At 30.4% G+C, this 27,919-nt stretch overlaps 3 protein-coding genes across 8 annotated transcripts; 1 reads left to right on the forward strand and 2 right to left on the reverse strand.

Annotated features, from left to right (window-relative positions):
- Positions 1-93: 93 nt before the first annotated feature.
- LOC141458770 (RNA-binding motif protein, X-linked 2) lies at positions 94-6,497 on the reverse strand. 2 transcript variants are annotated; one of them, XM_074137223.1, is made up of 5 exons: positions 6,375-6,497; positions 4,884-5,036; positions 4,681-4,810; positions 3,608-3,800; positions 94-892 (listed from the first exon to the last, which is right to left on the reverse strand). In XM_074137223.1, the coding sequence occupies exons 2-5, from the start codon at positions 5,030-5,032 to the stop codon at positions 696-698; spliced, it is 669 nt and encodes a 222-aa protein (XP_073993324.1). In that variant the 5' UTR covers positions 5,033-5,036; positions 6,375-6,497; the 3' UTR covers positions 94-695. The 2 variants fall into 2 exon arrangements, with proteins under 2 accessions (XP_073993324.1, XP_073993323.1); XM_074137222.1 differs by lacking the exon at positions 6,375-6,497 and adding an exon at positions 5,153-5,410.
- On the forward strand, positions 5,443-12,262 carry nmdyn-D7 (nucleoside diphosphate kinase homolog 7). Its single transcript, XM_074137218.1, has 10 exons — positions 5,443-6,076; positions 6,158-6,274; positions 7,431-7,597; positions 7,949-8,110; positions 8,667-8,874; positions 8,956-9,070; positions 10,181-10,314; positions 10,755-10,865; positions 10,994-11,101; positions 12,113-12,262. The coding sequence occupies exons 1-10, from the start codon at positions 6,062-6,064 to the stop codon at positions 12,140-12,142; spliced, it is 1,167 nt and encodes a 388-aa protein (XP_073993319.1). The 5' UTR covers positions 5,443-6,061; the 3' UTR covers positions 12,143-12,262.
- Positions 12,263-12,408: 146 nt separating this feature from the next.
- Positions 12,409-27,869, reverse strand: LOC141458764 (cytosolic carboxypeptidase-like protein 5). Of its 5 annotated transcripts, none has more exons than XM_074137203.1 (13): positions 27,717-27,868; positions 27,280-27,411; positions 27,065-27,175; positions 26,723-26,865; positions 26,456-26,651; positions 26,203-26,381; positions 25,054-25,313; positions 23,404-23,566; positions 21,395-21,563; positions 21,105-21,243; positions 20,737-20,944; positions 19,605-19,781; positions 12,409-13,217 (listed from the first exon to the last, which is right to left on the reverse strand). In XM_074137203.1, exons 2-13 carry the CDS (start codon positions 27,362-27,364, stop codon positions 12,984-12,986), a joined length of 2,064 nt encoding a protein of 687 aa, XP_073993304.1. In that variant the 5' UTR covers positions 27,365-27,411; positions 27,717-27,868; the 3' UTR covers positions 12,409-12,983. The 5 variants fall into 5 exon arrangements, with proteins under 5 accessions (XP_073993304.1, XP_073993308.1, XP_073993305.1 ...); XM_074137204.1 differs by having other exon boundaries at positions 12,999-13,231; XM_074137208.1 differs by lacking the exon at positions 12,409-13,217 and adding an exon at positions 13,282-16,924.
- Between the last annotated feature and the right edge of the window lie 50 nt (positions 27,870-27,919).

Consider the following 27,919-nt stretch of genomic DNA (forward strand, 5'->3'; position numbering starts at 1 on the left):
TTTTCTATCAAAAAGTTTTTTTTCTTTTGAGATCAAATGAAATGTTAAAATTTTTTACTAGAAAGATAAGTTAAGAAAATAAATATACATAACTTTGAATTATCTAGAGTCTTTATTGCCTTTCACTTTTTTCAACAGTTTTCACTTTCTTCACACATCATACAGGTTGTGCATCATATACGTCTACCTCCTTATTTTATATTAAAATGGCCTCTTTGAGAAATATTACGTAGCGAACATCCAGATGTTATAGAGTTTGATGTGAATGAGTCAAAAGTCGGCACTTCTGAACATCTTAAGTGTAATTTCTAGACTAAGATGTAATTGTTTACAACCATTTTAAAGATTATTAAAAATTTTGAATATTGTTATTATAATGGTGCAGCACCACCAGAAATATGTATATAAATTACAATCTTGAGATTACGCAGCTTAAATAAAATAATATTATAATAATAGAAAAATAATATGCCACAAATATGCTTCCTACGAATGCATTACTAATGTAATTGTGCTTTTATTTAAAATAACTTGGAAACAATTTACGTTCAATTGGTTAAAAAAATTAAAAACAACGATTAAAGTCATCACTATTATTCAAATCTACAACAGACTTGATTTTGTAAATGAAATTTATCATAACCTACCGCTTTCTCATCAACCTGGCAAAGAATAAGATTAAAAAACTAAAATATTTATTCTGAGTCTGACGAATCAGATTCAGTGTCCGAACTGGATCTTTCAGAATCACTTTCAGAACTGGAACTTTTGCGCTTCTTTTTCTTCTTCTTCTTTTTCGACTTACTTTTTTTATGTGCAGAAGATTTTTTATTATTTTTTTCTTTTTTCTCTTTTTTTATTTTTCTCTTTTTCCGATAGACTTCATCTTCATCTAAAAACACATTACAACTAAATATTAAGAATAAACATTTAAAATAACTAAAGAAGTTTGTGAGAGAATTTCGCTCTACCATTCTAAACATCTGGCACAAAATATCGTTTTAGCACCTAATTTTTTATTATCATTGCAATGACGGAAAGGAAAAAAAACGAGGCCTACATACATAGTCACAATCAGAAATGGGCATTGATTAAAAATACAATTTAATTGATTTTGTTTTTTTAATCAGAATTTAATCGGCGAAATTTTAATCACCTGGCAATTAATTAGTGAACTAAATTTTAAATTTAATCGTTAATTAAACTAAAAAAATTATTAAATCGGAGAAATGAACTTTCAGTTTTAATAACCAAATTAATTTAATTTCAATCGTTAATCAAATTGATTAATTCACAGGCTATTATGACTTTTCAACTAAAGGTTCGAACCACGTTTTGGCGAGGCCACCTTTCAGAGTATCTTTAACAAAAACTATTCGATTAATTTTTTCAGACTTGGACTTCACAAGCATACGATTCACTAAATCAAGATAGGTCCTCCTTAATACTCACAATTTAACCATATTGGTGACTATCTAGACCTCTGTACGACCACCTTACACTCACATTTAACTACGCTGAAGACTCTCCTGACTTATATAGGATTATCTTACACTCATATTTAACCAAGTTGACGACTCACTAGACTTATAAAGGACTATCTTACACTCATATTTAATCATGTTAGGACTCTCTTAGGGCCATCCTACACTCATATTTAACCAAGTTGACGACTCACTAGACTTATAAAGGACTATCTTACACTCATATTTAATCATGTTAGGACTCTCTTAGGGCCATCCTACACTCATATTTAACTTATTTTTTACCGCATTATATGTGACCTATTTATGTAATAGTTAGGCAATCTATCAAGTAATTAGAGCTACCTCATTTTCTCCTTTGTTTTCCACTCGTTTTGTAGGACGTAGTCACTAGTTATTAGTAGTAAGGCTACTACTAATAAGTTAATTTTTGAGTAATTGTTTTAGCCTTAAGCATACACTATAGTAATTCACACTTTATGTAAGATTGAACCAACATTGCATTGACTAGCCACTTATAAAGTAGGCGAATACTATTTTAATGAAACATTTCATCTTTTTGAACCGATTTGGTTACTTCATGCGGATAGAGAGGATGTGTTTTATTCCTCATTTATCAGTATCTTCCGTGGGATGGAACACTTTGCAAGTTAAAAAGTATTTTACTCCTCCAGTAAACTATTTATTATGGCTATTTGTTTTACAGATTTCAATGGCAAAAATACTATTGATCAGTGTGCCCCACCAAACATGGCTCCAGCGATAAGTCAATAGAGACGTCATCAGAACTTATTCTAAAGACCGAATTGCGATAATCCTCAACCACTCTCCTCAACTATATATTGAGATGCGGACAAAGGGAGTTGACTTCACAATGTCTGGAGAGGGCTTTGGGAATAGAAATGGAACAATAGTTAGAGAGAAGATATTTCAAAAGTTTTTCCGTATTCTACATGCACTTTCTACTTAAGATGGTACTTATATTGGAGGAATGCACGTGCTGAGTTTAAGAAAAGTGATATTATTGATTTAGATGAGGCATTAGATTGTTAGAATGAAGGTGCCGAGTTAGAGAACTATGATAATATTGATGGCGATGAGGCAACAGCTGGTCAAAATGAGGTGCATTGGCCCGATCCTGGTTAATCACTTAAATTTTAATTAAATAAAAATATTTAATCGTAAAAAGTGATTAAAACTAAATTTGGAATATAATTCATCAATTAAAATTCTGATTATTTAATTTTAATCTTAATTTTTGTATGATTAAAAATTCTAATTGATTAAATTCTAATTAAATTAAAAGTGAATTTAATTCAATCAACTAAGTCTGGCCGATTAAATTTTTTAATTTTAAACAGGATTAAAATTAAATTTTGTTTTAATAAAGATGGAATTTAATTGATTAAATTTTTCCCATCTCTGGTCATAATTACTTCTCTCTAAAATCTGTCATTTCAAATACGTCAAGAACAAAGAACCGTACAACTGAAATTCCTTGGATTGCATTTATATATAATTGATGCAGGCAAGTATCTACAGGCTAGATACAACCAATACTTGCGTACTTGTTTCGGAATAAAATATTTCAACAACTTCACTAACCTTTAGCATAAAGCATACATGAGAAATGGTGAAATTAATGAAAAACACTGTTTTAAAAAATAATCGGAAAAGAGCAACTACTGCATAACAGTGAATAATAGGTGTGTAACACCTGTAGCCCATAAGATTAGAAATATACATAGTTTTCCTTTTTATTCGATGAATTTTTCAACAAAAGTGAACTACTAAATAAATAAAAAACCTATACATGGCATCGATAAGCCAATTCTACATACTACACTCACTGGACCCAATTAGGATGCTGAATATCTAGGAAAAGATACATTGGTTCCAATAAATTTTTACTTAAGCTCCGTTTCTTGTTTAGATTACTAAAAACTAGCCTATCTAAACCAATTAGTTGGTAACATCAACTAAGACTATAGGCTTAATTTCATTGTAAAGATTATTATAAAAATTGCTTCCTACAATGAGCCGGGGAGATTCCTGGGTTTAGAGCACCAAAAATGTGTCATGAATATTATTTAATATTTCAATTTTAATGAAAAGACAATAACCTTTAATCGGACGCTTCTGATACGATGTGACAGTACTTGAGGTTTCTTCTACTGGTTCTTCTTTAACTTTAATTTTTCCGGTTACGGCACAACCTTCTTCATATAACTTAGCAGTTTCTTTTGTAATATTTTTGCTTTCTTTGGGGGTTTTATAATCAGCTACATGATCAACTCTAATTGTTCTCCCAATAACCTACGAACAAATTGAAATAATTCAAATCATTGAATTAGAAATATGAAAATAAATTGAACGTCTGATACGAAATATTAAATTGAGAAACTACAGTCACAGCTATCCCAGAATTACCTAAAAAAACATATCTAAATATGTTTCAAATAATAAAAGTAAAATACTCTGTTAATATGTAGCAAATATATGAACACTATTGGAAGATGAATTCTAAAAAAAAGTGATAGAAGAAATTTAATAAAATTTAAACTTGAAAAGTGTGAAAGAGAATGAGCAATAAACTATCGCCGTTTTCAGAACGTTTTCTTTGATGCTAATATGTTCTGGCTTTCATTCAATGGAGAGCATCCGGAATGCCGCATTAGGGCCTACCAGCACTTCCGAACAAATGATGGAGTAGTTTTAAGGTATCACGCTTTTATTGTAGTCTGGTTGATCGAAAAGAGAAAATCTCCTGGCCTTCAGTACAGGTCTTGTAAAGAAAGACGCACTACGAAAAACCAAGAAGCTTTAAATACAGCATTTTCTCCATAGATCTTGGCTCTTATGCCTCAGACCAAGTTGCCACCAACTCTAAACCAATATATTCTTTCGGTCTGTTGTAGTTCGTAGTCTATTTTACCTTTTTCCTAACCAATGAATATTTCTTCTATAACCAATGTTAAATATTACAGAAGGGTGGTTGTCTTGTGTTCAACTATACTCCTAACAAGACGCAGGAAGTGTTAAACTTTCAGTTGCAGGGATTTGACTTGTAGTGCACTTTCTCTCTTTCTCGCTCGAAACTATCTGTTCTTGATGTATAAATGGAGAGGGCTTATTTAAAAAAAAGTTATGAAGTTACTTTTAGGATTAAGAAGTTGGAGCAGGAGAACCTTAATACCTTAATTCCGTTGAGATTATCAACCGCTAGAATTGTACTTCTCTGATCTTCATAACATAAGAAGCAAAAGCCTTTAGATTTGCCTGTGGCTTTGTCCCTAACAAGATTGATATTTACAATTTCTCCAAACCTGAAAAGAAAAATATATTTTTAAAAAATGGCATATACATTTACAGCGCAAAACTAAATGTTAAAAAACTAACTGAGAAAATATACAAATCACATCTCCCTCTGTTAAGTCGTAAGGTAGGCCACCAATGAAAATCCACGCACTATCTTTGTATTGATCATGCCAAGATGAAACTGAATTATTTTTTAATTCCTGTTCACTTAGTTTCAAGACATTTTTCATATTCCTGAAATCAGTTCGCTTACATTTAAACTAATTTCGAAGAAAAGTGTTCATTATACATAAAGCAAACTTATTTCTATTGTAATACCATACATTCAATGAAAAAAAAAAAAAACTTACGTCATGGGATTCATTTTGAAGAAATTTAAAATATGTCAACAAAAAAATTCCTCTGAACACAAAATTTATTGATGCTTAAATACTGCACCTCCTCACAGAAAATTTCCTCACGAAGTAAGTCTTCATAAAATGATATTACATTTATTATAATATAAGAAAAGTTGTATTCACGACAATCATTAAAAGACAGCCTCTGTTTAGTTGCTACAAAATTACTATCGTTCTCTGAACGAACTATACGTGCGAAACTTTCCTAAGCAGGTTACAAATACTGGAAGTGTATGTTGTGGTTCCTTCGACAGTCATGATGAACCTACGATTACGAAAAGTCAGTCACTTAATATTAAAGAATGTACAATGTAAGAACATTACTTATACAAGTGAATATGAAGGTACAGCTTTGTCTAAAGTGATAACCAGGCTTTGGAAATCGCAAACTATTCTACAAAAGAAGTATAAATTAATTAAAGACGGTCAAGATATAAAACTTCACTTACTGCTTAAAATCACTTAGCCGAGAAAGAAAACTGCAAGTAAAATACAAGTTTTTCTCCTTACAAAGAAAGGATATATTTAAATTTTTACTTAAAGATAAAAATATTGTCTTTCAGTTGTTTAAATTTATTTTTTTATTTTTATAAACTAATAAGATTAGATGTGCTGAATATTCACTCAAATTAACTCAAACAAAAAACTATTCTCCTACGATATTCCTTGTTCATTAGAATAAATGATTTAATTTTCTGGGAGGAAGATGAAGTTTTGTAGTTAAATATATTACAGCAAACATTTAATCGAGTATAATGATCGTTACGTTAACTAGCAACCACAAACAAAGTTTGTAAATAAATCGCTCCGGCTCTTAAGAATATTAGGAAGAACTCCAAGTTATAGATTAATGGCAAGATAATGGCAGCTTCTTTGGTAATAAAATTTCTTTAACCATGTTTATACCAATTTTAAATTATTTGTGTTATTAACTACTTAAACGTTTATTCATATTAGGAAGATGTTTCAAGACGTGATAAATTGGGATTAATTGCTGAATGGATGGATCCACATGCTAGTCTTTTAAGAAGATTTTATTTCTTCTACTACCCATTTGATTCCACGGTTGAAATGGTGAGTAGCGTACTTGTGTAGAATAAATTACTGGCGATATTGAAGTTACATCAGTGAACAACAAATTCCTAACAGTAGTAACTAAAAAAACAAAACTTACTCAAACCCTCTTCTAATGCTAGGTGTAGAGGTAAATTAAAGAATAAAATAAAACACTATATCCTTGTACACAAATGAATTGATTCTTCTAATATGTAGTTACTTAAAATTATATTTTATTTCCATACCATATGATATTTTAAATGTAAAGTTTCCATGCGCACATAGGGACTTTTGAACCAGAAGTTTATAAAAAATATCATAAATAATGTTTACATAATTTTACTCTTCTTTACAATGCTTCAAAACAATTCAAAAGAGAATATCTGGAAGCGTAAAATTAGTTTCATTGCTAAATGCTTAAAAGAGCATTCCCGCAATTATGCATTTATGTTCTTAATATTGTATCAACATGTTTTTTTTTAATTTTATGGTGCTTAAAAAGTCTTAAGCACCAAATTGTGATTTTTTTAAGCAGTTTTTTTCCTCCGTCAGTAGGAAATGCTCTCTTCTAGAGTTCCCCTCCTGCAGGGAGTTTAAATGATGTTCAAAAAACTCAGTCTAAATATTGAGCCGATTGTAGGTCTAAGCAGAAGAAACGTCTCCATATTCCAAGTTCTTGGGCCCTCACATAAGTTGTATTCACGCTATCGTCTTTTCGGGTCTCGAAGATCGAAGGTCGATCGGAGGATCTCGAAAGTGTCGAAGATCTCGTATCGCAAAATGGTGATTTGTGTATAGTCACTACCCCATCTTTCTGACGCAATATTCATAGGTGCAGCAGGAAGAAGGAAGAGAGGAAAACTTTGCCGTTCCCATCCCTATATTTTCCAATTCAAGGCCTAAGGATCTCGATGATTATTTTTTAAAAGAAAAATGAATACATTTACTTCTCAAACCAAAGACTCAGTATTGATAATCTGGGTCCACCATCGCATACGAATTGCTGAAACCCTATTGGATATTGTTAGTTCAATAAGTTCTTGTCAAATAATAAAACATGTCTAAATCCATCAACAGATGTACTGATATATATATTTTTTCTTTGGCATATTACCTTTAATTTTATTTAATACATTATTTTTTTTTTGTTACTTATACCTACTTTTTTTTTTAGTATGATGTCAAAAGAAACCGCATATTTCTCAGAAGAACCAGAGTAGAAAATTTAAATTTTGGCGATATTTACGTTGGAAACTATATTACCATCTTCTCAAGGCAACTAAAACTGGTGGATTATGCTAATACAATGACCAAACGACTTTTGGGAACAAAAATGATGAAGTAATGATTTTAATTAATTTTTATTTCAGATGCGTCGACTACTTGGTCATTAGCGCCGTTTAATTAATATTATTATTTATTTTTGGCTAGAAATATATTTGTAAAGATTTTGATTACTCCATAGTGTACCTATAAATCGTAATGCAGTTTAATAATTAAAATAAATAAAATCCAGATAGCCCTAACTCAATGTTGGGCCTGCATTTTCTACTCTAATTTTTCACCCAAACGAGTACTCAGATATAATTCAAGAGATAAATAATATTTAACATGCTTTCATTTGCCTTAATTTTGTTTTAAGACAGTGTAAAGTTTCAAAAGTCATAAAGACTAATAAATATGTATTTACAGAACATTTGCCCTTATAAAGCCAGATGGGGTTGAAAAAAAATCAAAAATATTGCAGATATTATTGTCAAATGGATTTACAATAATAAATTTACGTATGCTTAAATTGAGTGATGCCTTATCTGAGAAGTTATTAGAACATGAAAAATCAGCACCCAAATTTTTGTAAGTTTTTTTAAAAATAAATTTTATTAAACAATTTCAGTTAGCAGAATTTTGTTTTCTTAATTCACTTGTAAAAATTGTTTCCTATTAGAGTCATATTTTACGTTGCTCACGTACTCAACATGAACACCACCTACTCAAATAAAATTCCCATCAAGACCACCCCTTTCGACAATTTTTAAAGGCTCTCTACATCAAATTTTCTTACCGCAGGAGAAATATATGTCATCTGCTTCAATGTGAACCCTAAGAGCTAATCGGAGGTGCATACGGAGATCCTCATAACGAACTTGTTCTAAAATGAGTAGTCTGAGTAAATTCGTCTCCGCAAGGACAATGATATTGTTGCCCAAATTCAGTCTGTACGTTTTATCTGCTCATTCCCGATCACCTGACTAGCTACTTCAATAGAGACCTCTGTAGGTGATTTCTTGTTTTACCAGCTATGGCGATTGGCCAAAACTTCTAAGAGGACCTTCCTTTCCATGGGATTTCGAATTATTTATTGTTAAAATTTGTTTGCTAGAATACTTAAAATATTTGTGCTGTTTCCTAGAGAACTACAAACTCATCTGCGATCTGGAGCTTCCATAGCGATGGAATTGGTTGGCGAAAATGCAGTTGACAGACTAAAGAAAATAGCTGGGCCCATTGATCCTAACGTTGCTAAAGTACAAGAGCCAAGTTCAATTATTGCGTTATTTGGATTTGATGAAATACATAATTCATTTTACTACGCTCCTTCAGTTTCAATCGCAGCAAAAGTACTTTTCACTGCATTTTTTTTCTTTTTTCAATTAACTTTCTTTTCTTTTTTTTTAAATAAGATTTTTGTCATTTTATAGCAAACACAAGTAATATTTGAAAATGAAAAGATCCTAAAAGCAGAATCAGATATTCAAACCGTAGTTTTGCAAGATTCAACATGTTGTGTTGTGAAACCTCATGCAGTGAAAGAAGGTAAAATGCGTGGTTATATTCACTACACCCTTATCGGAAGTGTGCAGAAAGTGTTCTTTAGCACATAGTGTGGCTTTAGAAATGTAGTCCTTTGCGCAGGAACTTTCTTTCCGCTCGTGTATTAATATTATCAAAATCAGAATTTACTTACTTTAATATTTAGCGATTTTCATCCATCTTCACTGATTGTTTAATCAACAATTTGTCTCTGGTGTGATTGGTTGTTTAATCAACAATTTGTCTCTGGTGTGATTGGATGATAAAATTTTTACTTTTGGTCCTGTGAGTTTACCAGTCTATCAGCAAACGTACGGAGATCTCAGCATTTTCATAATTATCTGGAGAAGTAGTGATGTTGCTACTACTTCAGTGAAGTTTACCTATTTAAATCTTAAGCCTTTAACAACCTACTCATTTACAAAGTGAGAAATGTTATTGCCAATTTCAATCATATTTGTTTACTTTTTTTTTACTCGGCTTTCGGCCAAGGGATTAGGTCATCATCAGGTTTTACATTTATCAACAATTTGTTGTTCATAGTTAGCAGCAAAGGTTGTTTTCTGTGAGTAAGTATCTAAACCGCCAGGACATTAGACACAACCAACATTTGTTGTTAACAATGTAAAACAAATTATAATCATAAAAATTATAAGCCACGAAAATGACCTAATCTCTAGGTCGAAAGCTTGGCATAAAAAAAAAATCATACTGTAATTAGTATTAATTTTTCTCTCTTTATTAATGAAGCAGCCACAGAAAAAAACTTCATAAACTCATTTACATTTTGTAAGTTATTGCATTTTACGAAAAGAAATACAAGCTTTCAATGGAGTCAAAATGGATCTTCTTATACAAAATGGATTTTGCTTTACTGATACATATTATTCAGTATCATCGCGTTTGAATAGAGAATAAGTCTGCTTTAGATTTATGGGTTAATAAAATGTCTTTTTTACCATTTTGAAAGTTATATAATCTTCCACGGTCATTGTAGAGTTGTTCTTGTTTGTCAAAAGTCTTGAAAGACCTCTTCAAGATTCAGATTTGAAAAAATAAGCATGCTGTGATGGGTTAATACGATATTCGGTTATAATTTCTACTATTTTCCAGGCAAACTTGGTGAAATTATGAGTGAAATAGAAAAGAAAGGTTTCAAAATTACAGCAATGCAAATGCTTCATATGAATACTGCTAACACAGAGGAATTTTATGAAATTTATAAAGGAGTGTTGATGGAATATACGGTAAGCCATTGCATCAAAAATTGTCATTGATTGAGTGTTCACGCTAATTTTTTAAGAATAAAGAAGGGAGTATATACCTTTGTGCAACTAACGTTCGATTATCTAATTTAGAGTATGTGAATACTTATATCTAGAATATAATCTACTGTGTATGCTGACATTTTCGGTCAGAAACTTTATATGATGTATACTCGCCACGAATAAAACTTCTGCTCATGTTCCTTCAGTAAATGGGGAAAAATACACTTAGAGTGTCATCAAGTTTCATTACCTGGACGCTAAAGATCAGTAATGCCTAACAATTGTGAATTACTAATAAACAATGTTATCCTCAACATTTTAGGGCTAATCTGAATGAACGTTTAGTTTGCTAGATTATTTCTCACTTTTCACCAATAAACATTAAAAAAAAAAAAAATGCATTCTATACTTTTGTTAAGGATATGGTTCAAGAACTGACATCAGGTACGTGCGTGGCCATGGAAATAACCGGACCATATGGAAAGGATACGCCGTCTCATTTCAGAGCTTTTGTTGGGCCATCAGATCCAGTTAGTAGTTATTATGATTAGCCTTTGTTTGTTTTTGTTATTATGTTTAAAGACGTTGAACCATTTTGATAAACATAAACAACGACTTTTCCACCATTAAAAGTAACGCATTAATTTTCCTTTTACAGGATATCGCGCGAAAACTAAGGCCAGATACTCTGAGAGCATATTTTGGAAGAGATAAAGTACGCAATGCAGTCCATGCATCAGATCTTCCTTCTGATGGAATACTAGAAGTAAGTTAATTCCTTGAAAAGAAATTCTTTTACTTACCTTCAAAATGTCTTTATTTTTGTTTAAATTATTGCTACTACTAAATCCAGTTTTATATGGTTACGTAATGATTGATCTTATTTATAAAAAATGAATCAACAAAGTTTCCTCATACATATAAGAATGCTAGTTTGAACAACATTAAAGCCATGTATCCCCATTGTTGCTAACGGTCGTGCTGTATCATATTGTGTAACATCGCTTACTTAAATGACGTCGTGCAACAACCAGCTTATCTTGATTGTCAAATTTTGCTCGAATTATTGCTGTATTACATCTTGCAAAAGATGATACATGTGTGCTACAAGGAAGATTTGGCCTATATCATAACACTTTAATTTAAATATCAGCTATAAAAGCCCTGCAGCAAATAGTTGGTCAATATTTTTGTATTTATTGAAAAATTAAAATAACCTAACATTTCAAAATTGCAGCAGAGAAAGTTTGATAAAGACAATCAATCTGTTTAAAAATTTATACAAATACACTCTTAGTGCTTCATTTAAACGAGTTTCTTTGGATAGAGTCAAGTTTAAGCACTCTCCTGTAAATTTTCGTTTTGTTAAATAGAACGGTTCATACGTATACCATAAACATAAGGTGCCGACATTTTGAACCAAAAGAGCACCAGTTTATCGGATCAGTACTTAAACATTTTTCCGAGTTTTCTGAAATTTTCTAGGCAGTGGCCAGAGTGTTACATTAGACCTTTATGCTTGAATTCAGCAGACCTTTCGGTTTAGAGTAGAAAAAATTTTCATGTGAACATTTTTTTAGTGAGGAACTTTATTGTAACACTTCGCTACTCTTATCCTTTAATTAAAAGTGAATTTTATTATATACTATTTAAACAAATGATCTTTGCAACCTAAAATATCAATAAAATATTTACATAAGAGACGGTAAGAGAAAAAAAACATGTGAGATTAATATTCACAACAGATGTTAATAATTAATTTATTCTCTCTTTTTAGGTTGAATATTTCTTCAAAGTGCTAGCTTAAAAAAACAAATATGAAATGAAAACTACAAGATGTAATTAATTATCAAGATCCATTTGAAAAAGAATGTCCATAATTTTTTTACGTTATATAAAAAAGTAATAAAGTAAAGTATCATATTTGTGGAAGTGTATTTATTTTTTAAAATAATAATTTCAAATAATTTATAAATTTCTCAAATACATTTATTAGTATTATTATTTGTTTTGTAATTATCAATTAGTTTATAAAATTAAGTTTTTCTAGAAAAAGGTAACAACTTTTTTTTGGTAACGTAGTGAAAACAGAATTTTTTTTTTTTACAATTTTCAATTCATTAGTAACATATCACAATTTGAAAATTATAACTAAATAAATAATTGTCTCATTTATTTTTTACTTAATATAATAAAATAAAAACATTAAATAAAAATTTCGCTAACACTAACAAAGCTATCAAAGATCACATTTTTTCTTTTAATTTTCTACTAGTAATTCAATTATTTTCTTATAATCATTAGGATATCTTTTTATCTAATATTTTCATAGGTAATTACTGTTTTCTAATTATTATAAAAAAGTATTTTTACGCACAATTGTTGTTAAATTGCTTCTTTGTTTTCAAAAAATGAAATTCTTTACAAAAACAGTGAGCGGTGGAATTACAGATAAGTAATTACCTATGTGTTAAATGAACATTCTAATAAAATGAAGCTGTTTTTATCATTACGGGTTTTTGCTATAATTTTTTTTTAAAGGTAATCATTCATATAGAAATAGGTATTACAAAGATAGTTTCGTAAAGCTTTTTTAAATAGACATTACTTGAATTATTAATTTTTTGATCACTTGATCAAATTGTTGATCACTTAGGTTTAAATTTCTTTCTTCTCTGTTCTGGTATTAATCTTCTGGTAGAAGAATCTACTGTACTCTTTTTCTCTAGTCTTGATTGCGTTTCAGTAGCTGTTTTAGTACGTTTAACCGCTTGACGTAACTTCTTATGGGTTGGCATTGTTGAACTACTGGCAATATTTAATCCAGCAATAGCACCAGCTGCTTTTGGCCTTTTCCATGGTCGGGCCTCTCCTCGGCATACCTAAACAATATCCCCTTCATCTTCAAGCTGTTGAGTGTACTCAAGAAGCTTAAAAAGAGCTTCAAATTTTTTTGGAAGTGCTTTAAGTCCTAAAATCTCAAGATTGCAGTATTGGTCCGAAAAAGTTTTAAACATCAATGAGAAAATAAAAGCATTTAATTATGTAAAAAAAAATTGCCTAACGAAAACGACTTCTTTCAAACCTTTATAAAAACTGGTAAATATTAAAAAGATTCTCCCACAAAATTAGCTAATTTCCTTTTTCTAAAAATATTTTGTTTGTAAAAACTTAAATGTTTTATACCAAGTCTAGCGAGAGTGTAAAATAACTTTTCGACTTGTGCAGAATGCACTCATGCTCACACAAAGTTGTATATAAAGAAGTTGGTCTAAGTCAGAGGTTCTCAAACTTCGATTTCTGGCGCCTTTGTTGATTCATAGGAAACGAAGGCTCCCTTTGTCAATTGTAACTAGTAAATGCGAAATTGCCAAGAATTTTTCGCAAAATTATGACAATAATAAGAATGAGACATTTTATATCATAATAAATGTGTAATAGAACAAATCCAATTACTTATGTACGATAGACAGGTAATTGGCTGAATTAGCTTAGTTGGTTGCCACCTGTACCTTACGTCTTAAATTAACTGACGCCGTCGGACTTCCTTGTTTCTTTCTCCGTATTGATTTTGGTGTGATACATAGATTTTATCACAGCAACTTCCAAAAACTATAGTTTCACACTTATAATAAGTCGCAAAGGAAACTGAAATCTAACAAATTTTAAGCAGCTAAATATTGTTTTTAACATATTTATAAATAACTCGATTGAATTCTCTCTGAAAACCTAATTTCATACAAAACCTATGGTTTATATATACATAGAACAAGAAAATTCAAGTTAATTTTATTTCTAAAATCTAATTTTACGAGGGTAGCGAAAAACAGAATTATAAAAGATTATTGTCAGAAAGAAGCTAAATTAATTCGAACCATTAATAAAAATTGAATAATTATGAGAGATTCAATCAATGATAATACTTGCTAATAAATTTGTATTAGGTTGCAAATTTATCCTCGAAAGCTAAACCATTGGGCTACATCTCTTCAAGGAAAAAACATTTTTAAATGTATAAATAAACGGTAAGAGTATCAACCATATGAACTGTCAATCTATTTTAAATGCACATAGCTTTAATGAGAATATTAAACGCGAAATCATTATTAAAGTAGAGCGCGCTAATTTCAGGATTAGCACCTTCCTAGGTCTGCCTTGAAAACGTTCACCGTACTATTCGTTCAGTTAAGAATAGAACATCTGCTATTGTGTTTCAAGTTTAATGTCGTCTTTTAAGTTTAACATGAAACAAATGGTAGTGGAATGGAGCTGTCTATAGTGAGATGGGTCTTAAAGAAGTTCAATTCCATAAAAGTTATTATATTTTTATTTATTTATTTTTTTGTTAGATTTGAGTACCAGTTGTTCTACACCATGTACAGGAGTACTTGTAGCTGTGTTTGATTCAAAACTCACGAAGCAAACATATTGTCCCCTTACAAACACCCAAAAAAATTTTATAAATAACCTTTTATTTTTAATTACCACGTCTAATTTATTCTACATTATCTTTTTTTTTTGTTAGCACATCATCAAATAATTAAAACAGTGAAAAACGCATAGAACTTCTTTTAGATATGTTAGACTTCATCTATCAATAGTTTTCAAATAAATGTATCCCTAAAACTAAGACTGCGACTAATTCGATTAATTTTAACTAGGATTGCCACTAATTCCATTAATTTAATTATAAACACTATTAGGATAAACGTAACGATAAGAACACCACAAATAATGGGAAATATATTTATTTATTTGCTTACAAACTCAGAAAACTAGAAAAATCCTAAGGATCTAATTGAGTACTAAAATTTCATAAAAAAAACTAGAAATGAATGAATATTCTTATAATTAACTTCAAGACTGTAGACTGAATACTTAATGTCAGGGTATTCATACTCAATTTTAGCGAAAATTAAGTTCCATTCTTCATCAGCGCCATTTGGGAAGATAGCCATACTATTACAACAAAATTTTTCTATTTATTTACTATTCTGATTGATACGTAAAATAAAGTGAACGGATTACAACTCTAGAAGAGATTTTTCATAAGTTTTTCCGACATATGTACATACTTATCACAATAGAAGTTTTTGCAAAAAAAATTAAATAAATTTACAATTAACAATAAATGAAATTAATGGGCAAAGCGTAAAGACGAAAACGCGAAAAATAAATGACTGCGGAAATTAGCTACATATATATAACATGAATAACCTTTCGATAAATAATAACTGAAAATAAATGAATACGAAAACCTTGAGTTTTCCCCAATGTTCCGATACTTTTACTACTGATCTTTCAACCCTCATAGCAGAATTTTTTTCTTTGAACGTATCCATCTTTCTCCATGAAAATTAGAGAAAAATTTTTGGGAAAAAACGAATTGATCCTCTACTCTGAAGTTATTTTACTGAACGTTCATGCTATAACATTTCTCAGAAGTTTCGTGAATGGAGTATTAAAGGAGTGATATCTTGGTAAGCCTATGTAACTAGTTGTAGTTTTGGGATCTTAAGATGGAGAGACAGACGAAAAACTTTAAAATTATGATTTCACAAGTTCGCAACGGTATTATTCCAAAAAGGCCAGTAAACCTTGGAGTTGGATGATGTCAGCCATTGGGAAAGCCACTAAAGGCTAAGGAAATATTTGTACAGCATAAACTTGATGACAACAGGTTTTTTTCAGGAAGAACAGGTTACATCATTTCGTATGTGTCAGCTTGAAGAGGTTGGATGTCTCAAAAGTTCTGTTTATTGGAGAACAAAACATATCTTCAGACTAGCTTAACCCAGGAGCTACCTGGCCAACCTCATGTATATACGTATGTAAATCCCGACATAATCAGTGTTGTTTGTTAAGACAATTTTTGAAAGCAGAAATTAACGTGTGTGTGTGTGTGTGTGTGTGTCTGAAAATGAATGTAATGAAAAACATTATTAGGTATATAATTAATTACATTTGTCAAAATTGGAATCCAAATTAATAAAAATTCTTATATTTATATGATAGTTAGTTGTTGAAAATAAACTCTCTAAGAGCACATCTAGTAGGCAATTTTTACTTGAAGTATACCCATTTCCTACTAAATATTTTTACCTTGCCATGAAACTTACAGTTTATATGTTTAAAAATTACTCATTTAAACATAAATTTTCGTGGATGGAGAAGGCAAAGTTTTGTATAAGTTCCATATTTTTTCGGACCAATATCTGTCTAATTTCAATTGTAAGAAAAAGAAATCCTAACCTTACAAGATCTTGTGCAACATTTATCAGTTAAGTCGTAACTATTAAACTCTTTTGAGTAAATAAAATGGGATCAATAAGCTAAATATAATATTTTTTGGCCCCAATTATTATATTTACATCTAATAACTTATATTTGCTTTTAATTCACATATATAAAAATATTAGAGCTAATAGAAAATCAGTACATTTGTTTTATTTGAACTGTATCAATTTAGAGGTATTTATTTTTTCATTTCTGCATATATAAGTTATTAACACAGATTTTTTTTGTCCAAATAAGTTTACGTGATAATTTGATTGCATTTGAAAACAATTATGCAAAGAAAATCGTAGATCTGAAAAAAATATATGAATGCTTTTTCGTGTGTTATTATTATTTTTTTTTTAAGCAGCTACTAACATTTTATAAGTAAAACACAATATTTTATTCAAAATACTTTGTGCAAAATAGTGCAAATAATAATTTATTATAAATATTCAGAAAAACAAAAACTCGTACAAAAAATCTTGTAACAGAATTCATTAACAAAAACTGATTCATTCTAATTATGGCAATTGTGCATTAAAAATAATTGCATTTTTATCAAATATACATTACAATGAATGCAAAATTCAGATTTGAGAAATGGAAAAACAGAAAATAAAGCTTTCTAGCATACACCCAAAAATAATCTATAATCAAAAACAAAAAAGCTAGTCATCTATCAATTTATAAAACTAATTTAATATTTAACTGTTTTAGGGGATATATACATATGTATATAAATTTCCCTCAATAAAGTATTATTTAAGACCTTGCTTGCATGTTCGCACAGTATGCCGAGCGAGAAATATTTTTCAAAAGATCAGTCTCACAATGTTCTGTTAATTTAATTCAATTCACGATTCAAAGAAAAACATTAAGAACTAGGTTTCTTTTTCTGTATTTTTTTTTTTTTTTCAAGCATTTTAAATTTATACGAATAAGATTTCGCCATGAACAGTTGAATGTATGCAAAAAAAAAATTACTCGGAATTACGCAGGGCCTTTCCAACGCTTTTAAAAAAGATATAGAAGGCAACAAAAGAGGTAACTGAGAACATGTTTTTTCCATAGTAGAGACAATGGAAAGAATTTTGAACTCTTCAACCAAGCGAAAAGCTAACTCTAGACTAGAAGAATGAACTTCTTCTGAAGTATTAATACTGACATGAAATAAATGAATATAATAAAAGAAAGGTTTAAACTTGCAAAAATTTCGAAAAAATAATAAATCAGCTAAAATAAAAACTGAAAGAAGTGTAGAAACGCGCACACAATTGACTTTGTGATCACAGTAATAAGAAAGATTTTAAGTATCTTTGTCCAATTCACTCAAGGAGAGTTGAGGCAATCCAAAACTGAGATTGAGTAATCTCACCACCTAAATATGTGCATTATGTTAACTTGGGGATAGGATACCCTATTCCAAGTAAGAAATATATAAATAGAAAACCTCCAGGAGGAGTCTGACCATATTTACATAATACCGCAATGGCATTAATAAGTTATCAAGTACTTATAAGATCAAAGAGAAAAGAGAAGAAAGGTCAAATGGAGTGACTTTTTCAGAGAATTGTGAAGGAGGCAGCTGCCTTATTAATTCAATTTTTACAATTTATGCAATTGTGCCTTCTCGAACGATATTACGAATTCTACGGGAGTGGAAGATGATGTCATTTATCGGAGGAATCTGTTATCACACAGGGCTTAAAAATATCTTCTTTCTTTTTAACAATGTACGTTCATTTTATTTGGCTATTTTATCTTAATATATTAAGTTTTTATAAAATTTAATTTATGTTCATATTAGTGACTTTATACAACCTGATTATGCCATGACTTTGAGATCGAGGACTTGCTGAGGGGAAGAAAACAACTTGGCACAACTACACTAAGACACTAATTACACTAAAAGTATCTAATAATAAAAAAAAAGTATGAAAAAGTAACCATGCCCCCCTAGATTTTCGATAAAAAATTTCTATTAGTGTAAATATCCTAGTATCTAGTTCTGTTATTCTTGTGTTCTGTACTATCTGAACAAGTACCCAACCCCTTTATTAATGAATCCAACGAATTGGAAAACCACCAATAAAATGGTACAATAGATGATGGACACTATATAATTTATACTGTGAAATGTCAATGTTTTAACGAGGTGCCAACAAATAAGAAACAGCATCGATAATATGCTCTCGAACTTCTTATTAAAGGAATCCCCTAATCTGGTGACGACGCTTTCATAACCAGTTGATTTTGTTTAAAAAGTCTCCGAACACTAAATCCGAACAGTTATGGTGAATCATTTAATAGATAAAATCAATATTAGCTGAAGAATAATAATACCGTTCATGTTTTTTTACAACGTTTTTTACCCGGTAGTTTAAAGTGATAAACTGATTAGTATTTTATATAAGTGAATAAAAATAAACGCTTGACATACTGCACTGGTTTGGGGAAAAAATATATATTTAAAAACTTTTTTGGACACGTAGAACTTGGACAGTTGTACAAAAAATGTAAAAATTTATCAAAATTTTAAAATAAAAACTTTCCCCCGTACGATAAAAGAAAGAAAAAACAAACATTAACATGCCTAAAATTTCAAAAACAAAGGGAACGTAATAAGTTTTCGAACAGTTTATCAAATAACACAACATTTATAAAATGTCTACAAAAAATTAACTTTAATCCAAACAAATTTGTAATAAATATATATAAATTTATTAAGTATTTATCAGAAACAAATTTTATTTTTATAGAAGAAAAAAAAATCCAAACGAAAAATTAAACAAACAAAAAAGTATTCTAAAGAAACAGTACACCTAATATACAAACAAAACAATAAATTCGGAAAATACCCTAATGGACTTAAATGTGTGGTAACCTCAGTGAATGGAGAGGCTAGGATGATGTGAGCACAGCGCTCACCTTAGGTGTCAGCTGATTTGGCAATGATCAATGTGAACATCAGTAGTCGAATTTGAACATACCTTATTGTGAAAACCACGATTTTTTTCTCTATGCAGTGATAAATTATCTTCAGATAATACTCTCAATCTTAATGCTTCTTTTATTGAATTTAAAGTACGATACTGTGATTGGCTTATTCGTGACCATGGATTCAAATTGTTCATATCCAATACAGAAACAAGAACTTGGCGACCAGTCTAAAAAAAAAAAAAAAAGGAGAAAATATTCATTTCACTCACTTAAAAAATGGAGTTTGAACGAACACTTACAAGGTTTTTTCTTATTACTATGCTCTAACCTAGCAATTTTCTTAAAACCGAACGTTTGGGCCATATTCACTAACACTTTATACAGTTCGCTAATCCGTACATTTAACTGAAATCTAACTTTACAAGGAAGTCTACTTCTTTACGACAACAGACCTAACACGAATTTTTGTAACAAAAATAATAAAAACTTATGAATTTAAGTGTACTAATGATTACACGTGCTTTTGAACCATTTTCGTGAAAGTAAACAATCCATTGAGTACTTCTTCTTGTCGAGGAACTTTTTTTAAACTCGATTTTATTAGCATCACATACGATAACACTCTCTTAAAATTTCACAAGAGTTAGGACCACACAAAAGGCATTTCGTACAAAAAAAAAAAAAAATCTTATTAATTCTCGTTAGTATTAAATTAACTAGTATGAATTAATGATTCGTAGAGGTTTAAAACAAAATTCAAACTCTAGAATCAATTACCTCCCTTGTCTATTGATTTCAAATATGCCTGATTATTGTTCTCCCTCTGCCACCAAAAGCTTAGCTAGGTTATCGCAGTTAGGATTATGAAAATCATCTCTCTGGTTCCTAGCCTACCGTCCGTTCCATAAAGATTGATAAAATTAGCAATCCTGCCTAAATCTCTCTGATCAGCATAGGAACTGAAGAGCTTGCCAAAGGTACACGTAGGAGTCATTCTATAAGAAATCTATCTCTCAAACCCAAATAATATGCTACCTGTCTAGAGCGTAATGAACAACCGGTAACCTAGACTTTTTTTAATAAAAATTTCAGATTAAGATAATTTATTTATTTTATTTATATCTGTTGCAAAAACACCATATTGTTGATTTTCATTTATAAATACCAATAAAAGTATCTTACCTCTTCGTAAATAGCTGGCGTATATTTCGGTGGATTCGTATATGTGCCTGGCGTTTTTTTATCTAATGTATGAGGCAGTGGTGGCACTGAATTCATTTTCTTACCCGTGTTGTAATTACATTCTAAAGTATAGCTACGAACTAAACCTGTAGCTTTGTAAACGGCTACTCGACCGGCACCTTCACGCGAACTGCCATCTCTTTTATCCCTGTAATATTTTAATGTCATGTTCAATTTTAATTATAAATAAAATACAATAATATTAGTTAAGATTCCAATTAACTCATTATTACACTAACTTAGATTTTTCAAAATATAGTATAAACAGTAAAAGAATTAAATATATATATATTAAAAATATTACATACTTCGTAAACATATTCCTCTCAGAGAAATTGCACGAATCAAAATGAAAATGTGGAGAATTGATTGATATTAGTTTTGGCAATAATCTACATTCAATGTTGCTTAATATATCTTTGAAATGGTTTCCATACATAAATATACCTGTTGTAAAAGAAAGTCAAACAATAACTATTTTTTAGGCTTACTAATTATTGTTTAAATTGATTTTTTCATTAATAGGGACATTTTAACACTTTGAATATCAGCTTCAACTGAATTTTTTATAAGGGTACAAAAAATTAAAAATTAATACCTTTTTTAGAAGCATGGCCATGCATGTCAATATAAAGAAAGAGTCCCGATTCCAATGGTTCTGGTCCGTAACGTCCTGGAACATGCAAGGAATCATCTTCTTTTTTCTCCGGTTGATAATCTCCAATATAATTCTTCGAGTTACTCACGGCAGTAATACTTTTGGAATCCTGAATATGATTCAGATGACAATTATAGAACACTAAATTTTATCAAAAAAAAGGCAATTAAGGCAATTTTAAATAAGTTCAACCACCAACATGTGTAAATATATTTACACAAAATGTAAAACTAATCGCCAACATAGTAGAATATTCTACTAAAATGTTATCGCCTCTTAAGATACCCACATTGGTGAAAATAATGGTTGTAGGAAAAAATGGAAGTTATTAAATATTTTTTATCATAAGTAGGAAGTAATAATTTAAAAAAAAAAGTATAATATTCAAGAAGATATAAATAATATCTTCTACGTGCTCGAGATTTTATTTAAGCAGGCAAATCTAAGCTGCTGAGCTTCACGAGCAAGTAATCGATCTAGTGTCGTGATGGGAAGCAATTAGCAACTATTTTGCTTAACATTACACAATTGTACATGTATAATATGATTTTGGCCTTGAAACCAAATGAAGGTAAAGCCTCCAGATTTGCAGAGTTAATTTTCAAAAAGAATCCTAATATATAAATTTGTTTAGAGGTAATTTTTTTCGCGAATCAAAGATCAAAACAAAAAATCTGATGTGAAAACAACCATCGCTTTAAATCGCTAAATAAAGTGGATTTATTTGTTTCTCTGCCGAAAATTCTACTTTCTGAAATTTGCAAATCGCAATACCAAATTAACCTCAGGAAAATGATCAAATCCAAGTTCTTAGTTTTCTTCAGTTCCGTAGAGGGAAGTGAACTAGCCACTTCTTCAGCAAGCCTGCGGGTAACCAGACTAACAACACAAATACTTGTACTAACAGCCCTAACAATCACACATTACACATAGAGCCTGCAGAGTTGATTATAGTTAGTTGAACTATCTCTAGTAAAGCACAGGAACACTCTCGCCTTCATCTCATCATTACTCACTTCACTAATCACTAAACATTTTACATACTCCTATATTCTATGCACAAATTCTGACTACTATTCACATAATTTTTTGGAACGCCGTAGATTTCATTTATAGTAACTTCCATTACTAACTACAATCTAGTCTTCTTCATTGTTTTTGTTGCCAATGTCTATCAACACTTTCACTAAGTGTATTTTGGGCTAACAGAGTGGTTAACGAGTGCATGAATTAGGATTTATGGAACATACGAGTGAAGTTCATTTTTACAGTTCATACATTGCAGTAGGGGAAAAATAATTTTTTTTAGGCTGCGGTGAATATAATTCCAAAGCTACGAAGGAAATATAATTACAAGACATCGAATTACATGCATTTGTTAATTACATAAAACTAGCTTTTCTACATTTTACTGGATAAATAGTTTTTTAACATATCATGATGCAAGACTCTTGGCGACGTAATCTTAGAGAAATTAGAACGATATTTAGGAATGACTTGACTTTATCTACAAAAATAATTGCTTAAATCTGCTCCTTAATCGTATTCAGATTATGAGAAACCATTTTTACATTTGCCACAACGACCAAAACCTCAATGTGGTTGGGAATTAGGTTAATTGCAATACTATTCTATGCTAACATATATGTTAGAGTACTTGGAGTGTTCAAAATGCGTAACCAACAAATTAACAATTCAAGGGATTAAATTGTACCCATTATTATTTCAAGATCTTCAATTAAAGTACGAAGTGTACTCATTAAAACTCGCTTCAGGGACATCATACCCAACTTTATTGAAAACCTACAGACCCAAAAACCTTTCACTCTAGTAGTCATGCCAGCACTTTTTAAGCAGTTTTCAGAAAAAAAAAATATAAGAGGGCGGAGATTTATAACAAAAATTATATTTTACCCAATTTTTTACCATAAACATGTTTTCTAACATACCAAATTTTCGGAGCTTTTCACTATGCCTTGCTTCTCTAGAGAAAGATCGCTGACACCGTCTTCGATTTTTGTAATCTTGGTAGAATCTATGTAAGGATCCCACACAGGAGCAGTCGAAACTTGTAATATTTCCCTTCCAAAATGATGATATAATAAGAGAGCCCTGCATAATAATAACGTAATAAAATTAATGATTTAATATGTAAATAAGAATTTTTGCCTCTCCTCAACTTTTACTGAAAATAAGGGTATTAGATCGATTTTATATCACAGCTTCACGAAAACTTCATTATGTTAATTTTTTGTAATATATTATTAATATTATTATGCAATATATTTTCTTGTATGTTAGGGAAATCGTAGGTACGTACCATTTTGTAGAAAATCGTGAAAATCTAGAGAACTTTTTAATAAATTTTAAATAAAATTATTTTACAACCTTTTTTTTTTTTTACTGATTCTCTTCTTTCTTTCTTCGCCAAAATTGGAGTAATATACCAGAATGATGTACTGATGTACTCTTAACATTATCTTTCCAGGTGATCCTTCTTCTTCTTCTTCCTCTGGGACATATCCCATATTCTTTCATTTATTTCTTCAGCAATTTTTCTGCTGTTTATAATTACTCCAAGGTACTGATGAGAATTTACCCACTCCATTTTCTACAAGATTTTCATACCCTTTATGAATATATCCAGGCCTTTTTTTTTTATCCTACGCCTTCACAGTTAATGGCTACTTCGGCCATACGACGTCTGACAGCCCAATGTAAAATACTATTTGGGGGGGGTGATGATAGTCGCCTACTCGTGGTGCCTCCTGTTCTCGCTGAACGACTGACAATTGTCGCCGAAAGAAGCCCATATCCACACCCACATCAGATGCTCTTGACACTAACGTACATTTGGTTTTCTGTAAACTGACTGCCAAGTTTTTTTCCTTTCAAGCTCGTCTTTCCAGATAAATAATTGTTCTTGAAGTTTTTTCAATAAAACTGTTTGCCACGAAAATTAAGTCGTTCGCAAAAGCAAAGAATGAGGATAATACAGGTTGTAACCTCCAGTGGCCAAGGTGCATTCCCGTAGTTTTCCTTTTGCAAGTTTTTATGATAGCATCCAATAGCACAAAGAATAACAAATTTTATTATTTCTTTTATTTTTATTTTTTATTCTAATTCTTTTGAATTTTTCTTGTTTGCCAGACAAATTTATAATAACCTTAAATAGAAGTTCTTCACCTACTTCTCCCACATATTTCAACATCACAGGTGAGAGCGGCTTGCCCTTCAGACGTTTTAAGTTTCATCTTCTCAAGAATGTTTTGTAATTAACCTTCTTCAAACCACAATAATTCGAAGACTTTGTAAAAAGTGGAACTTAAATTTCAAGAACCTTGTAACAATCATTGAAACAGATGGGAGATGCAAACCGCTTAGAATTTCATGGTAAGTACACTGTGGAACATGAAATAATGATATGATCAAATATTTCGTATCCAAGCACTTATTCGAAAGGAGAATGTTTCACTAAATGGAAATGCTACGTTATTCTATTAATGCTTATTAAATGTAAAATCTTGCTTGTCCAATGTATAGGTTAATTTAAGCATTAAATAAGTTAAATTAATAAACATAAGAAACAGCAAAAATACCTTGCTCCATAAATAGAAGGATGGTAGATAAGTGATGGATTATTATATACTCTATTAAGATTAGTTCCACGAGTATCAGTTCTGTAATTCCCATGGAATACTCCATCTGGATTCAACATGGGTATTATTTTGAAAACGTAATTTTTTCGTAAAATATTAGCTGGCATATCCACTGAAGTCATTAAATAATTAATCATGCCATTTAAAACGAAACTTGAAGGAGTTTCTCCTGGATGAACCCTTGCGCTTAAAAATATTACCTATTAACAAACAAAACTGATTGAACAAAGCAATAAGAAGATTTAACTCATACAAAATTAAATTCATCCAACTTTTCACCATAAGTACTCCCTCAAGGGGCGAGCCACGCTTAAGAGACATAAGCGATTCCGCTGGGATAGCAACACAAACCTAATAGTCACTATAGCCCCAACACTCATAAAATATATAAAAGTTCGCAGAGGTTTTACTGTTTGGATTAAGTCGACCTAAAGGAAAAAAGAGTTCGCAGTCAAGCTCACAAATGATGTAAACATCTACTCTAATAAATAATGACTCTCTGAAAAGCCATTTTAAAACTATCTACTGGGAAGTCTCTATTAGATCATAATGAAAGATTCATTTCATAAAAACTTTGAAGTGAGAGTAGCAATTGCTTTGACAAATTTTCCGTTCATCCGTTTTCATCAAGGAAGACAAAACCAAATTAAAAATACCTTTTCATTGAAAGCAACTGCATCTTGCTGGCAATTATCAAAAATGTAAAACCGTACTAGAAACCAATTATTTTACTGATACAAGGACTGTGTTAACAAGATAGTCAAACAATATAAACATCACGTACTAATCTGCACTATTCAAACAACAGAGTATGCAGAGATTTAAGGGTTGCGTAACTATTCAGGTTTGGCTAATCAAAACCTAAATTTTAGCTCATCATCTCACTCAGCTGCACACATTTACAGCGAAGGGAGCTACAATATATCTATAGCTCGAAGTGCATTTACTTTTCAGCCAATCTTGCTAAATTTATCTAGCTAATCCTGATCAATAATAATGAAAAATAAAGAAAGATAAAAACTTAAGAGATGGAAGCACCAGTTAATGGTTAATCAGAGTAAATAAATTGGAAGGATTCTACCTCTTTACCTTTTTATTAAATCTGTAAGGCCTGGGTGAAGATTCGTCAGGAAATAAATTATTCAATCTAATTTCTCTAACTGGCGTGACATTGTGTAATGAAGTAATAGTGACTAGATTGACATTACGTCCTTCGATTGAATTACACAATACTTCACGGTGAAAATATATATCATCTGGACTAAATGCTGTAAACAAAAAAATTAAATTTAAAAGAAAAATAAATATTAATCAATTAAGAAAACATAAAAATAAAATTTACTTTTCATTTTCTCGTACGATATTGGTTCCATACAAATATCTGCTGCATTATGCCTTGAAAATTGCAATGAATCAAGAAAACTTTCAAGATCACTATATGTAAATGGATATGTGAAAGCAAAATAAACCACTGTTTTGGGTTTATGTATTTCTGTCCACTGATGGTAAAAAGTTAAATAAAAATTACCATTTGAGCCCTAAAAAAGAAATAATTGTTAACTAAAGGAATGAAAAAAAGGTAAAGTTTACATAATTGAATACCATTTACCATAAATGTAGGGCGTTCTTTTATACGTTCCCATTGTGGCTGTCCTGGAAGTACGCGGTAAACAGGAGCCATACCTTGGCCGTACATTTTACTTTGCTTATTCATTACTATGTTTAGTTTGATATAACATATTTCCGGAGGGCCTGAGACATAATATAAAAGGTTTTTACTTTCGTTAGTAATCCTTTTTAAAAAAGAGTAATTTTTCTCAAGCATTGCTGCGGATTGTAAATGAGTACTAGAATTACTCGTGCGCAACTTGAAAGAGTGACTCTTAAAAGTTAAAAAATTCTTGTAAACAAAATTTTAAATAAAGAAAGGCGATAAAAAACAAAAAATCACCTGTCACTCCAAAATAAAACCAAGTTCTATTTCCATTGACGAATTCGGTACCAGCACAATCTTGCCTTGTCCATACATTAAATTCGTAGGTTTTTTCTTCAAGTGAATAATCTAAAAAAATTGATAAATGCACAGTAAATGACATTTTTAATAACCTATTTTAATTAAACAAAGAAAATTAAAATGTTTAAACTTTTTATTAATTCAAAACTAACCACATTCTCCAACATATTCGACTTTTCCTAAATTTCCAGAATCAAAATTTGAGTTAAATCTGAACCCATTACATTCAATATCCATTCTGAAGGAACCAGGTCATTCTTTGATACTTTCATTAAGGTCAAACACTGTAGAACATGTTTAATTTTTATTATTAGCCCATTGTTTAATTAAATTAAATTTTTCGTACGAAATAAAAAGCAAAAATTTTCAAAAGCATCACAATTATAATGTGGGTTGATTTAAAACATATGAAACTTTTAGATACATGGAGTTATAGAAAAAAAGATATTTTAAGTAAATGCCGATTCTTATTACATGTATAGCTTTTATTTTATATATTTGATCATTGTTTTATTCAACCAACAAACTATTTATACTTGCAAAATTGAATAATACACTCAATATTTTTTGACGACCGAAGGGCACTTACCTCTGCATAATGTGTATAAGCCAAAAACATTTAAAAAACTACGCATTTTGAAAATACTACAAACAATCTAAGCCATTAGACATTAACTATTTAAAACTTTCAGGTACAAAGCTGTGGCCCAGCCTACTCCTCGTGCTTTATCATAGCACTGACACTTTTATTAGTTTTTATATTATTTAGTTGACACTGCAATAGTTACAGAA

Source organism: Rhodnius prolixus, unplaced genomic scaffold (genome assembly GCF_049639745.1).
Source record: "Rhodnius prolixus isolate KJV_2025 unplaced genomic scaffold, Rpr scaffold_5, whole genome shotgun sequence".
NCBI classification, from domain to species: Eukaryota; Metazoa; Arthropoda; class Insecta; order Hemiptera; family Reduviidae; genus Rhodnius; species Rhodnius prolixus.

Excerpts from the sequence above, each read along its gene's own strand:
- LOC141458770 (XM_074137222.1), bottom strand. Across the intron at positions 4,811-4,883 it reads GTGATTTGTATATTTTCTCA|GTTTGGAGAAATTGTAAATA; the intron begins GTTAGTTTTTTA and ends TTTTCTTTTCAG. Across the intron at positions 3,801-4,680 it reads ATAATCTCAACGGAATTAAG|GTTATTGGGAGAACAATTAG; the intron begins GTATTAAGGTTC and ends ATTTGTTCGTAG.
- nmdyn-D7 (XM_074137218.1), top strand. Across the intron at positions 10,315-10,754 it reads GAGTGTTGATGGAATATACG|GATATGGTTCAAGAACTGAC; the intron begins GTAAGCCATTGC and ends ACTTTTGTTAAG. Across the intron at positions 10,866-10,993 it reads TTGTTGGGCCATCAGATCCA|GATATCGCGCGAAAACTAAG; the intron begins GTTAGTAGTTAT and ends TTCCTTTTACAG.
- LOC141458764 (XM_074137203.1), bottom strand. The coding sequence starts at position 27,364 with ATGGATATTGAATGTAATGGGTTCAGATTTAACTCAAATTTTGATTCT. Across the intron at positions 26,652-26,722 it reads AAGAACGCCCTACATTTATG|GGCTCAAATGGTAATTTTTA; the intron begins GTAAATGGTATT and ends TTTCTTTTTTAG. Across the intron at positions 19,782-20,736 it reads CGCCAGCTATTTACGAAGAG|ACTGGTCGCCAAGTTCTTGT; the intron begins GTAAGATACTTT and ends TTTTTTTTTTAG.